The 14,917-nt window shown below is 41.7% G+C and overlaps 2 protein-coding genes across 9 annotated transcripts in view; both read left to right on the plus strand.

Moving 5' to 3' along the window:
- LOC310865933 (ankyrin-3-like) overlaps nucleotides 1–7,217 on the plus strand; it is a gene marked incomplete at its 5' end in the record, with an annotated part of 151,013 nt that extends 143,796 nt beyond the window's left edge. For all 8 annotated transcript variants that reach the window (XM_083775133.1, XM_083775134.1, XM_083775137.1 and 5 more), the window contains 7 exons: nucleotides 260–425; nucleotides 929–958; nucleotides 1,128–1,205; nucleotides 2,191–2,274; nucleotides 2,424–2,540; nucleotides 3,547–3,634; nucleotides 5,049–7,217. In XM_083775133.1, the coding sequence (XP_083631259.1) occupies nucleotides 260–425; nucleotides 929–958; nucleotides 1,128–1,205; nucleotides 2,191–2,274; nucleotides 2,424–2,540; nucleotides 3,547–3,618 (547 nt within the window). In that variant the 3' untranslated portion in view covers nucleotides 3,619–3,634; nucleotides 5,049–7,217. The remainder of the gene's footprint in view (nucleotides 1–259; nucleotides 426–928; nucleotides 959–1,127; nucleotides 1,206–2,190; nucleotides 2,275–2,423; nucleotides 2,541–3,546; nucleotides 3,635–5,048) is intronic.
- A 1,685-nt stretch (nucleotides 7,218–8,902) lies between these two features.
- LOC310865435 (coiled-coil domain-containing protein 6-like) overlaps nucleotides 8,903–14,917 on the plus strand; it is a 49,454-nt gene continuing 43,439 nt past the window's right edge. Inside the window, exons 1-2 of the mRNA XM_083774548.1 lie at nucleotides 8,903–9,238; nucleotides 10,587–10,736. Of these exons, the coding sequence (XP_083630674.1) occupies nucleotides 8,981–9,238; nucleotides 10,587–10,736 (408 nt within the window). The 5' untranslated portion in view covers nucleotides 8,903–8,980. The remainder of the gene's footprint in view (nucleotides 9,239–10,586; nucleotides 10,737–14,917) is intronic.

Raw genomic sequence — 14,917 nt, forward strand, 5'->3', positions numbered from 1 at the left:
ATGACTCAAATATTAATTAATTTGCATATCAGCACCCCCACCACCTCAGGACATTGTGGTACTGCAGCTAAAACCGCTTTCAAAGTCCAGAACGAAATGACAAGGACTGGTTATATCAGAGTGGTGATTGAGGCTCAAACCATTAGAAATTACTTTGAGGGACATAGACAATATGATATTAAATATTAAAAGCAGTTTTTTTTTTATGTTATTTGCGCTTTAAAGCAATCTCTATTGATTCCTGATCTCCCCCACACAGCCAAGAGAACTCCAGTGACTCCGTCACTTCCTCGTCCAGGGTTGAGTCAGGGAGATCTCGGCAGAACGGCGACCACTTACAACACTCACCTCATGGCGGCTCGCAGGAATCATCCAATGGCAGACGGAACGAAGAAGGAACGCTGGTGTCTGAGAAGAAAGTCCAGGTAATGACACTACTGATTAATATGACTGGTAATATTCTGTGGAAGTATTCTTCACTGTTGCCACAGGAAGGCAGACATTCACCAGATTCTACATTCATAACCACAGTTTCAACTCAAACCCTATTAGACCATTGGTCCCCAAACACATTTCTGTTTTGCAAGCATTCTTATGGGTTGTGAGTAACTATCAACTTTACTTTACGTCCACAACATGGTGCATCACAGAGCGTTGTGTGAGCTTGTAGGTCACCTATTTTCACCTTTTTGAAATAGGGCTTAAACCCAAATAATACTTGAATTGTTCCAGATTATTTTATTTTTGTCACTTTCCCGCGTCAACAATTTGATGAGTCTCATTATTGGCTCAGGAATGTGACAAAAAAATTATTCAAGGCTTCATGGGGTGTGTAATTGATAGACAATAAGTCATTTTTGGGGTGCACTACTCCTTTAAGTGATTAATTCATGACACCAACTTTCTCTATTGGGTCTTGGGCTAAAAGGTTTGTCCTGAAGGATATTCATCTTCACAGGTCCGTTCAACACCAACAACAAAAACAACACACAGTACAGAAAAACATTACACCAAGATAATACAAACAGATAAAACACTTAAATCTCACCCCTCTTTCTACAGTACTTGTTTCCTCTCTGACTCCTTGCATATCTGTTTGTGAATTGACCTTATAATAACTTCTGCAGCATTGTTGTAATGATTCTGGCTCGGACGAGGAACGGACTGTTACCACCAGAGTGTTCCGGCGCCGGGTAATTCTAAAGGTACCCTGCTTGACCTGGCGTGCAGGCAGGGCCAGGCCTGGTTTGGTTTGGTTTTATCTGGTTCGGTTTGGATTGGTTCAGGCAGTCAAGGGTGGGGAATTTGGCCTACATTGCAGTGGTGTTGGGGTAGTTTGAGCATAGTTTGCGCTCTCTTGCTATTTCCTCCCTCTTTGGTGAATGTGTTTGTGTATGTATGTGTCTATGATGCAAACCACCTCCCCTTTTGGCAAAATTTGCTGTTTTGAGAGGTCACCTCCGAGACTAACACACACACACACACACACACACACACACACACACACGCACACACACACACCTACGCACACACACACACACACACACACACACACCTACGCACGCACGCACACACACACACACACACACACACACACACACACACGCTTTGATTGAAGAACAAAATGTTTGTTAGACATTGTATGATAATCGATGATTTTCTGTGAGCCGTGCAAAGCTTGTGTTGACCTGATGAAGATCAAATAGATCTAAACGTTGTCAGATTGCTCAATAATCATCTACTGAAGTCTCAATAATGAATCGATAGATAGATAGATAGATAGATAGATAGATAGATAGATAGATAGATAGATAGATAGATAGATAGATAGATAGATAGATAGAAATGAGCATGTCAAGCAAATATCTTTAAAGTTTCTCTCCCAAGGAAGCATGCCCAGTTTGCCCACAGACCACCCTAGTTATGGCAGGTTTTCTCTATCTATGGCTACGCAATGTTCTCACTTTTTACCTCTTAACTGTTTGCATCCATATGTAAACTTGTATTGCCATGCAAGCTTGCACAACGTATGGTGTCTCGTCGCCTAACATTCAGTCTCTTACTAACTTGGCTGCTCTCTTCTCTTGAGGTGGGTTTGCAGTGTGGTGGAGGTGCTGTTCAGTTCAAGATGTTGTATTGCACCAGTCGAACCAGTAACTTTTGGTCCTGTATTCATTCCCTAATCATCAGGGCGAGCAGGCAAGGAACATCCCAGTCGAGTCTGTGACCGAGGAACAGTACATCGATGGAGGCGGTAACCTCATTACTAGAAAAGTAACGTGTGACTTTTGTCCCCCTGTGCCGTTCAATTCTGACGTTGTATCTTTAGCATCCATTACAGGGAAAACAAACCTCTCTCTAATCTCCTTCAAAACCTCTGTCCTCCATCTATCCACATACTTCTACTGCTGCTCATCCGGCAGGTGATCAGGAAGGTTATACGGCGTGTGTCTCCCCCCACGCCCGAGGACCGGGGAGAGGACAAGGAGGGAATGGGAGACCCCTGGCCCAGTCCCATCCTCCAGGAGGAGGAGCCAGAGGTTGGCATGACAGGAGTGAAATGGTTCTCCCCTCTGAGAGAGTTCAAGGGCAAAACAGATTCACTTGATAGCTGTAACCTAAGAGAGACAGACCTCTTCTCATTGTCTCAATAGAAAAACAATATCTGCAAAAACACATTTGGTGGAAGGTAGAAAACCTATGTTCAGGGTAAAGTAGTTAATTATATATATATATATATATATATATTTATATATATATACATACATACATACACACACACACACACACACACACACACACACACACACACACACACACACACACACACACACACACACACATAGTATACATACATACATACATACATACATACACACACACACACACACACACACACACACACACACACACACACACACACACACACATAGTATACATACATACATACATACATACATACACACACACACACACACACACACACACACACACACACACACACACACACACACACACACACACACACACACACACACATACATACATACATACATACATACATACATAAATTAAAGCCCTTTTGAACTTGACCTCAGAGGGGAACTTTGTGTGACGGTCTCTCTCCTTTGTGTCAGTGTTACAAAAGAGAATGCTGACCATGACCCAGTTGTTTTGCTGGTGTGCTACTATTGTGTGCAAGCTGTACAGTAGCATGAATGTTTGACATGCATAACTTAGTTAATTATAGAACTAATCCATGCTATAACCCTGCTCTGAAATGTTTGTCGGGCTCTGTTTAATTCTAACATAATTTCTCAGTCCCCAGAGGTTAATGTGTGCGGTAACTGACAACAGTAACACTAATGCTATAGCGCTTGCTGGGTTCTACTGCGTTCAGCTTGCTGGTTTCAGGTTGCTCTTCTTAAGACGCGCGGAGTGTCACTTTTTCCTCTAAGCTTGTTGTTTCGGGTTGCTGTGTCTCCTCCTTTGGAAGATTAGCATAACACATCTCATCTATATATTTATCAGTGTTTGTTCCAACAGGGAGAAGGAGCTAAGAAGAACGGCAGGAGAAAGGACGAGAGGAAGTCGGGAGATAAGAAGCTTCACTCGTAGGGATGTGCTCTGCCAGGTAGTGCACTATTGCATGCTAAAGTGATAACGAAACAAAACATTCAGCATACTTACTTTTTTCCTCATACAGTATATGCACAAAATGTTTCATTTTGTTGGTCCACTGCTCTCCTGGGCCCTCAGTATATAAAGGTATCATAGAAATGATTCTACTGCATATTCTCTTGATAATATCTCATTCATTTCATGCATATCAAGTTTATATGCATGAAATGAAAGAGATGAAGACACTCGGATACAGCTGCTGGAGTTGTGCTTACTGAGGTTGAGGCGAGACACGGTGAACTTAAAAAAGAAATTAAATGTTTCATTTCGTTGCGGATTATTATTTTGTTCTGCTCTGTTCAGTACTGAATGTTTTCAGAGATAACTTGTGTACTGGAGCCCAGTGTACATATCGGGTGCGTTCGGAAATGCACACCGGGAATGTGGTCAGTTTGTTGAGTGTGGTGGGCGGTGACGTCACAGTGTGCCTTATTTACGAACGACCACAGCTGTGACGCATTCACACCGCAGACACCGGACAACCCCAGCTTCAGGTTAGGGTCGCTCAGTGCGGGCACTCGGCACATCCGGTGCGTAGCGCACTGGATTTTCGAACGACAACACACCGAGTGCACTGAATAAACGAACGGCAGTGTTTCTCCCTATCAGTGACCTCGCATCACCAGGCTTTTGTATAGGAAAGCCTGCTCTTCATTCCAAACTGACCACTGTGACCCGGTCGAGGCTGGTTTTCGGCTGTTGTTTTCGGTTGCTGCCGCATTGTTTTTGTTCCCCCACATAATGCCAAATCATGTTGTTAATTCTCGCAAACCGCATTAGTGTTACTGTTGTCAGTTACCGCACACATTAACAAAATACGAAACGATTATGCCAAATTAAACAAATGATGACAAATTTTGGACGAGCACCGGCGATTTTGGTGAGCAATAGGAGTTGATCCCAGTCTAACCTATCAGATGAGTGTGAATGTGTATGTGTGTGTATGTCAGGTGAGGAGGTAGGTACTAGGTATGCATACATATTGGCAGGTATGCTTGTACTAGCTCTGTGTGTGTGTGTGTGTGTGTGTGTGTGTGTGTGTGTGTGTGTGTGTGTGTGTGTGTGTGTGTGTGTGTGTGTGTGTGTGTGTGTGTGTGTGTGTGTGTGTGTGTGCGTGTGTGTGTGTGTGTGTGTGTGTGTGTGTGCGTGCGCAGGCGTGTGTGCGCAGGCGTGTGTGCGTGTGTCTTTGTTGTTGTGAGGACTGGTTTTAGCAACAACATGGTAACTATTTTGAAATACAAGGATACTCGGGATGTCTTTCCCCATTAATACCACAAGCATTTATATGCACATTTGGGCATTAGGAAAGGGAGCATTTCCACCCTTGTTACAGAAATATATTAAAGCATATTTCTTCTATCATTCAGGTGTAGAGAGACTTCCCGTGTCTCCTGGAGATGAAAGAAACACAGGAGTGGAGAGCCAGAATGGGAAGACTCACGGCCCTACGGCGCAGTGTGCAACTTTCCATTTCCAAAAGCATGGTTTTCAAGGGAGAAGACTTGACCTGTCTGACTTTTAGCATGAGCATGAAAAACTCACTTCCCCCTGTCAATCAAGAGGACCTGGGAGGTTCTACAACAGCAGACCTGTGGAGGAAGATTCTGCTGCCTTGTGTTGTGTGACTCAATACGTGCCATTGGTCCACTGGTGTCGTGAGATACATTGAGGAGCGTTGTTTGACGTGACTATGGGGAAACACTCACCGTTACAGAGAACTCCCTCCACCTCCACACAAACGCACAGGTGAAACTGAACATCACACACTATACCCTGTGACCAAAGATGGCACAAAAGCTCAATTCAAGTGGTGGTGAGATGAGAAAGAAGTACCGTAAATGAAATAAATAACAGCAACAAAAAGTCCCATTGAAATGAACACTCCAGATCCACATTCAACACTCGCCTTATCGTTTTTTCTTGGACCCATTATTGTCAGGATGTAAATTGTTTTTGGGTTGGGGTTTTTTCCTTCCTTTTTAAAAACGGAAACTAACACGGCTTTTTTCTGTATATAAAGTGACGACGTGTAAAATTCTTTAAAAAAACAAACAAACAAAAAAAGAAACGATAAGTTGCAGGTTTAGAATGCACTGAGAAGGGTGAACTTTTCAAGTGCATTCAAAATGTAATCGAAGCTAAACGGTTCCACTTTTAAGGAAAGATTTGAGTGTAACTTCACATGTTCTTGTATAATTAATTATAGCAGGTATAATGTTTGTATATGAAAAAAAAAAGCTGGTTCGATTTTAACAGAGGAAATTTCCAGAGACTCTTCTGCAAATTTCAGTTAATTCCCAAAGTGGGAATGGATCTAATCCTGCGAAAGCAGCCTTTCAGAGTACTCATATTTTCATGCATGCTGTTCACATTATTTTAAGTACAATTTTTACAAGTTTGCAAACATTGTATTCAAACGAAAAATGAAACCCTTTATCTGTGTACACGTATATCCCTAACATTTGTCACCAATTTTATATTTTAAATGAGAAAAAAAGGGTACCATTAAAAGCATTTATCATGTTGGGAATGAGGAAACCGTATGAAGAAAAAAAAAAGTCCTATAGCTTCTCAAGGGTCTAATGTCTTGTCTGTCTATGTTAAAGCGAGGGGCGGCTTCTGCTATGAGAAAGAAATAACCTGAATGTAAATGCTAGTAGGCTGGCTCGCTGTAAAATTCTAACTGTATGGTGTGTATTGGCTATAAGGTATAGGAGTCTCTGTACACTGTAAGACTGTTTGTAACCATTTTAGCAGTGTGTCGATTTGGTTTTCTAAAGGCTGCTGTGGTAGTAACGAAAAACTGGGGCATTTCATTTTTGGGTTTTTTGGTGAAGTATTTCCTTAATTTAAAACTTACTCACATTAAGGTCACATAAAGACATTATTTGATTGTAGCTCTAAATAGCATATTGTATGACAAAAACACTGGATGGTCAAGACAATTATTTAAGCATTAAATAAATTGTGTTTAACTCTGAAACTGTGTGATCTTTTTAGGCTTCAGGATCTGTATATGCCGTGTCGAATTATAGCATTATTTTTTTATTTATTTTTTGTTTTATGTTTTATGTCTTTTTTTTATAGCTCATTGGCAAACAATTACTTTGCATTAGGCATTATCTTTGTATTGGTTTGGATTAGATGCCCATGTAGTTCAAGTGTGGTGTTGTCCTGGTGTGACGCTCAGACTTTTGCGTGCTGATGTTTATGCTGTGGACATGAAAACCATGTAAAGGACTTTTTCTTTTCTTTTCTTTTTTAGGTGAATCACGTAGGGTCTTACCCAATTATGTCAATCAGAGGATAGAGGATCCTTTGATATGGTTGAACTATCAATTTTGTCAATTTTGTTTGATATGTGTTTTCACCTGAGCAGATTTTTCGATGTATAATTCTTACTAACAGAGTGAAGCCATTGAAATGTAACTATTCTAGCACTTTGGTTATTCAAGGTCTTCTTTTAGAGGCTATAGCAGCAATGATGCCACCACAAATGTTTCAGACGTCTTTAAAAAAAATCAAATAAATGAATAAAAAAAAAAAGAACAAAAAGGCATTGATTTTGCAATCAGTTGTTTCTGTTTGTGTTTTTGTCTCATTGTACATATTTTCTGCAGAACAAAAGTAATATCTTTGTTGGTTGATACAATAGTATACTACATCCTTAGATAAAATAGGTATTAGTTTTTTAACAGAGATTAATACAAAGGTTTTAATAGGAGATTAATAATAACGTTTGAATAAGTTATACACAGCTTGGTCCTGCTATAAGGGGAGATGGGTATTGGGTAACCTCCATTACTTTCTGGTGCACCTATGTTTTATGGGTTTATAAGCACTTTATAACTACTACATTTTACAGTTGAAGCAGGTCTACTAGGCTAGTAGACCTAGTAGGCTAGTAGTAGGCTAGATAGATAGATAGAGTACAAGTACAACGAAATTAAAAGTGCCAACCAATCAGTGCATCATAAACTAGCTATAAAAAACTATAAAAGCTAATACAACAAAACACACACATAACCGTACTTCATGTTATTGCACAAATCCCTATTTCACGACATATTGCACAGTACACCCTTATAAGGGTGTACTGTGCAATGTGTCGTGGGTTTTGTGCAATATGTCCTGGGTTTTGTGCAATAACAGCTGCAACTATATTGCACAAAACCCTGATTATACTTAGCACAAAAAAACCTGTAATATGTAACGGATAATTTCTTAGTAGCATTTAGTGTGGCTACCGCTGTGGGATAGAAACTGCTGAGTCTGTTGGTCCCTGACTTGACTAGTAGGCTAGTAGTATATTACAAGGCATGACAACTATAGTCAACAAACGACAGGGTAAATGGTCAAGTACTGTAGGCTACAGCACAAATAAATCAACTGAGTGCTGCAATTAAGTAACTATTAAGATATCATCAATTGTGATTATTAAGATTATGTTACTATACATCTATTATTATTATTATTTTATGTGGATACCAGAAGATTGGGCACCAAGGAAGAGTGGGCAAAATGTTAAGTAAATAAAGTCAAGTTAAGTAATGAACATGCACGGTACATCATCAGACTTAAATATACCCTTCAGCTTCTTGTTTATGCCCAACATGATTGGATATACAGTAGGCATTAGGCAATAGGCTACAGGTTTAGGTTTTGCACTGTAGCCATTTCATGGTCGAATGTTCACATTACTTAATTAATACCGTTTTATATATATATATATAAATATATATATAAATATATATATATATATATAAATATATATATATATATATATATATATATATATATATATATATATATATATATATATATATATAATATTTTTTTTTTCTAACATTTTAGCCAATTTTTATTTACATGGATGTGCCCAGTCTAAGTCCAAACCGCACCAATAATTCGCCATGCAAGTGAATAAGTGATGCAACGATTCTTGCAACATGCAACTACTTGCAAGTTGCAAGTTGCAACTACTCGTCGGAACCATTATCCCTAATAGCAGTTGCAAAGTATGCATTGGTGCGGCTGACCTCCTAACGGTTTTGTTGCAATGCACTATAGTTGCAACAATGGTGCATTATTTGGTGCGGTTTGAAGTGCATAATGTCCACTATTCCGGTTACCGTCTATAGTTGTTAGAGTAAACAGCCACCGGGTGGTGCTGTTTCCACAATCGCAAGCAAGGTCACACGGTCCTCGTCTGCCTGCCTGCAGCCGCCGTGGTTCCTGCACTCTCTCACTACTCCACCACCTAGTCCACACTGTCGCACTCACACACACACAGTCAGCCATGGCGGACAGTGCAAGCGAGAGCGACACTGACGGAGCTGGGGGCAGCTCAGCCGTCCCGATGTCCACCTCCTCGGCCTCGAATTCGAGCAAACCGAGCGTAGTCATTTCGCAGTTTCGCCTGGAGGAGTTGACGAACCGCCTGGCCTCGCTGCAGCAGGAGAACAAAGTTCTGAAGATCGAGCTGGAGACGTTCAAACTCAAGTGCAAAGCTCTGCAGGAGGAGAACCGGGACCTCCGCAAGGCTAGCGTCACCATTGTGAGTTAGCGGTTAGCCTAGAGGCTAATTCATATATGTATACTTTTGATTCTTGTTCAAGAAAAAATTGCGGGTTTTTTCAACTGGTTAAGTGTCGACGAGACTCGAGCTGTCACCGTTTCGTGTCAGAGATATCTGTATTTTTTTGTCGAGAGAATGGCCCGAGCGAAAAAGTGGAAGACGGCTGGTTTATTATGAACACATGAAGTAGCTGCTGTGCTATTATAGCTATGCTATTGCTAGCTAAACTAACGCTCGTTGGTTGGCCAAATGGCTAAATTAGCTATTGGGCTAGCTTTGTTTTGTTTTTGCGTCGCTTGCTAATGTTGGCTAACGTTAGCAGGTGTGGGCATAGATATGAGATTACAAACGGAGCTAGTGTGTGTGGGCATGATTTGGTAATGTCAAGTTGAGAAGAGCTCAGTGAAGGGTTGCCACCCCGGGGACGGTGGGGAGCAACTTGCTGGAGTGTGATGTTATCGGTAACATAGATGATGATAAAAGGCTGACAGACGACACTGTCCCCATGCTACGTCCAACAAAGCGATTGTTAATTGGATAATTGGTGAGAGCTTAGCTGTACCCTTAGCTTGGTTCAATGCGTCATATATGTCCGACTCATGCTTGATTCACCAGGCTGAGCCAGTGCCACACTAAAGGGTGTAACCGATCACTTGAAAAGGTGGGAAGTACGTAGGCCTAACTTTACGAACAAGCTAAATGCCAGCTTTGAATATTGACCAGTCAGCCCACATTGCACTAGTCTGCCCCCTCCTACCTCTCTCTCTCTCTCTCTCAATGTATGTGGCTTAGCTAGCTATTTGGTAGCCATTGTGCTTGAACAAGTGATAAAGACTGACTCCCAGCTTGCAAAAGAGAATGTGGCCTTGATGTGAATGAGAGTATGATGGAGAACGTGAGAGACACCGACAAGCAAGGGCAATGATATGACACCTGCTTCCACCCTTCTTTAGAGCCCCCCCCACACACACATGTGCACCCTCCTCAACTCGTCCACTTCTCCCCTTACTGTCACCCATTAGTACTGCAATATCTTGAGTCACGAGGGTGAAATGCAGGTTCCTCTTTTGCTGGCAATGTCTCTGCAGCAGATGTTGGGGTTGTTTGTTGTTTGGTGTGTGTGTTTGTGTGCGCGCGCGCGCGTGAGAGAGAACATTCATGCTGCATGTGCGTGTGCGCGCCTTATGTGCAGAAATGATTGGAAGCGCTTTCAGCAGGATGAAGGCTACTTACTGTCCAACATTTTTGCACATCGGTTTGCCAGTCCCATCAAGGTGTAACCTCCACTCTCACGTTTTCTTTCTCGACTTGTGTGTATGTCTTGCAGCAAGCACGAGCAGAGCAGGAGGAAGAGTTTATCAGCAACACTCTGTTTAAGAAGATCCAGGCCCTACAGAAAGAAAAGGAGACTCTGGCTGTCAACTATGAAAAGGAAGAGGAATTTCTCACCAACGAGCTGTCGAGGAAGCTCATGCAAGTGAGTGATGGGGGGGGGGGGAGATTTTTTTGTTATTCATTGACCATAGTGACTTTTCTCAGTCCAAGCAACACACAGAAATGAATGCTTAAACGTAGTTTTAATTGCGTAATGAAGTGGCAAGGATAATCCCAGTATCTGGGCTGTTGGTTTGTGTTGATTTCCTACTCTTTAAAAGGAGAATGTGCTGTGCTGGAGTATTTTTGATGCAACATCTGTAAATGTTTGTTTTTTTCTAAATGTAATTTTGCCATCCTCATTTTTTTTAAACCGATTCCACACTTAACAGGGATCCTTGTCCAGTGTATTTGAACAGTTCATTAATACATTGGTAGTCCCAGGTATTTTTTAATTAATTATTCCACCACTGCCAATGTTTGACAGTGAAGACCCTTATTTTGAAGGCCCACTGTACCCGAGACGTGAACTGGATGTACACAAACACTGTGTGGAGTGACAAAAATGCAATCTGGGAAAAGAGTTTAATGCATTTTTTGGAAATCGGTTTACATTGAGGCGGATGGAGGCTTCCTGTTTTATCAGTCTCCTAACAACCTGGAACCATTCATACGTTAGTAAAGAGCAATCTTTAGTGCAATTAATGAAAACATGGTTCTGGCGTCTGAGGACGTCAATGGCAGTTAAGTGTTTGATTTGGGTGATGTCCAGGGAGTGGACGTCAATGGCATTGAGGGCTCCATCTTGCGCCACTCTTATGCCTAAACTTATTTGCCATTTTTTACTATTTTGACAATCATTTTTAAATAGTTCAACTAGCCGATCTACATCTACATGTTAACTATTTTAAAAGGTTTTTTTAAATAGTAAAAGAAATGGCAAATAAGTTTAGGGATAAGGGTTAAGGGGTGGCGCAAGATATTGTTAAAGCCCTTATCTTCATCTACACTACCTGACAACCCTCCTTGTATTCTAAGTCCTCCTGGCCAATTAGCCATTGGCCACCTTGCATTGCAACACACTCCTTTAGTATATTTTTGTATTATTCTGGTACAGTTAAAATTAATGAGCAGACTGTGTGCACATCTTATACCTGTATTTAGGCCAGGTTCTGCATAACAAGGCTGGAATCAAAGATAATTTCAAATGTCCACACTCTGGGTTCAAGGCAGCTCCCAAACAAATGAATTTTAAGGACATTTATACATTTTATTTGTGGAAGCTTTAAACCAGTCTTCTCTATTCTGATACAGACATGAATAGCGATGGTGTTCTCAATCGTATAGTAAAAACAAAATTAGTGCAGAAATGATCCTCTTGTCAGGGGCTGTGAGGGTGACTGCAGCTGCATGGCATTGGCTGGGATACAGCTCAAGAGGATTCTGGAGATGCAGTAAAAGCCCCAGAAGCATCTCTTCCAGGGATTTGGTGTGAAGTAAAGCAAAATGAGAACAAACATACTCCCTCAGTCTTGGGAACTGCTGCCAGTGTCATCATCTCAGCATCCCCATACTGCAGAAACTGTCAGAATATGTCTGGGAAAGAATAAACTGAAGACAGAAAAACTGCTTGTTTTTGGGAATCCGTTCCCTATTTGCTCAGACGTTGTGGTCAGAAATGGCTCATTTACCTAGATTTGAACACATAAAAAAAAAAAAAGATCTTGACTACTCAAATACATTAATACTTACAAGATGTTATGTACAAAATACGGGGGCACATACGTTCGTCCAGACACATGCGTGGCCGGTTAAGAATCACCCGTGGCTCCCGACATACATTGCCGGTTAAGACACATGCGTGGCCGGTTAAGAATCACCCGTGGCTCCCGACATGCGTTGCCAGTTAAGACACATGCGTTCCCGTTTAAGATACATGCGTTGCCGGTTAAAACTCACCCTTGACTTCCGTATCAGGTTATGGTTTGAGGTATTATTGTGAAGGACTAATGCCTGTCGGACTGTTAGTAAGTCAGACCAAACGCATGCACCCAGAAATACTTTGTGTTCTTGAACCTCTCCCCATTGAAGTATGCAAGATCTTATCTTAAGGAGGCTTCTGATTTGGGCCATGCCTGCCAACAGTACTTAAAGTTGACTGCTTCTCTCTCAGCTATGTCAGGGATGTCTTCAGTACTGTGACCTAGGTAGCTAGGAATATTATTAACAATTTGAGTGCTGTGGAACCTTTCTTTTTTCTTTATCCCATGTTTTTGCACCCCATTGTCAATTATTTAATGTAATCCTAGGCGCTACACTTCCTCTGCCAACCTGGGGAAGGCAGCGGACTGACCTCATGCTTCCTAAAATGCATGAAGAGTCCAAGCTGCTTCTTTTCACCTGACGGGGAGTTTCCCCGGCCGGACGTAGTGCGTGGGAACACGTTATTCCAACCAGTTCCTTTCCCCTCCATCAGGCGCCCCGGCTGGCCAGGGGAGGTAGTTTAGAGACCAGGATTACTGCATGTAATCACTTCACACGGGTGTGATTTTGTATGGTTATGTTCAAGTATGTTAATATAGATATAGATATAATATAATCACTTTAAGTGATTAACCTCCACCCTATGGTATTGGTTTGGTTCTCAAACTGGGGTCCAGCATTTCCAGGGGGTCCCCTGCTAAATTTATGAATGTCATAAATATCTATTTAACCACTTTAATTAATCTTACACATTGGCTATTTGAAAATAGCCGATCTACAAGCTCACACACACAATATTTTTTAGATGGGGATCCGCAGTCAAATAAATATTAATTTAGGGGTCCTTTAGTGAGCACAGCAGAGCCATGCAAAACATCTGCCTTTCATGATTTTCAAGGCAAAAAAAGCAAAGCTTTGTCAACACCTCATGTCATTCCTTAGAGAAGTGAAACTCCGGTTTGTTGTGGTTTTTAACCTCTCTCTAAAGCGATTTAAAATGTTATGCTTGCAAGTGTTGATCCCATCTGCTTCCATGGAATACTATAACTTTTTGCTGAGGAGTTTGTTTGCTGGATACGTTTTTGAACGTGGCGTAGTTTACAAGGAGTATGCTACCATCAATGGACGCATGTCGCTCAAACTCAAAGTAGGATTCACTTTAAATTGTCATTATGAATGTTTTTTTGGCGGAGCAGATTAATGTAGGCTACATTATAGAGCAAGGGACACTGAGGGAAGGTACAGCGCAGTCAGCACACACACACACAGCGTGTGCACACACACAGTGTGCGCACGCACACACACACACAGCGTGTGTTTTTGTATGAAGTGTCCGTCGGCGAAACTGGAGGAGTTGGAAAATAATGTTCGTTTGGTCCTTGTCCCTTACCGAGAATCCGAAATAGTTCCATGGCACTGACGTACAGTTCTTTTTGGGAACTAGCCCTTCCTCAACCTCCACTCCCTCGACATCTGAGTATAATTGCATTTCTTTCGTCTTTCTTTACATATTATTCTGAGCGGAGCGCAGTGAATGTGCGAGGTGCATGTAGACGAACTCCTGCTTCCCTCTCTGCCCAGAAGAAAGGGGGCTGGGACTTTGGCAGTGCTCAGAAGACAGCCGATCTATAAGCAAATATGCCTTGCATTGAAGTGCAGTAGCGACACGTTGTTAGCTTGTAGATTTGTTATTTTTGGTGAACGGAAACGTCGTAATGCAGAAGTATAAATTTCTGAATCATAGAACGTGCATTCACCGCATCTGATGCAGCGATAACTCTAAAAAGCCGTATCGTGGAGACATTGTATCGTCCCGGCGATATTTATCACCATATCGAACACCTCTAGTCCCAGGCACCCTGCGGTTTTATTTGATAGGACGTGTGTGGATGTCCTTAACCAACTACCGTCATATTGATCCCATACCTCCGGCTCCACCTGGGAGAAGGAGGTTTTGACTGATTGATTGAATACGTTATTAACAGTATACAGGTAGTAGCACAGTCAAAGGTGATGTTTAAAGGATAACTCAAAACGTCCCAGGGTGTTTATCTTTTGGAAAACCAAAAATCTCCAATCATACCTTGTATTGCACACAAGCCCGCACAGCCATTCGCAGTTTCGCATCTTGCTAACAAAACCTGATGATTGACGTGGAGTGTCACAGCTTGAAACAATAGGCTTGACTGACCTTGGATGCATTTCAATGATGATGGCCAGGTCAGGTGTGTTGACCTGATAAGTAGCCTACTGACACTGTAGGTGTCATGTTCTGTCTGAAGTAGTCTAAATAGTGGCTGA

This window comes from Protomyctophum parallelum, assembly GCF_964188405.1.
Source record: "Protomyctophum parallelum genome assembly, chromosome: 10".
NCBI lineage: Eukaryota > Metazoa > Chordata > Actinopteri > Myctophiformes > Myctophidae > Protomyctophum > Protomyctophum parallelum.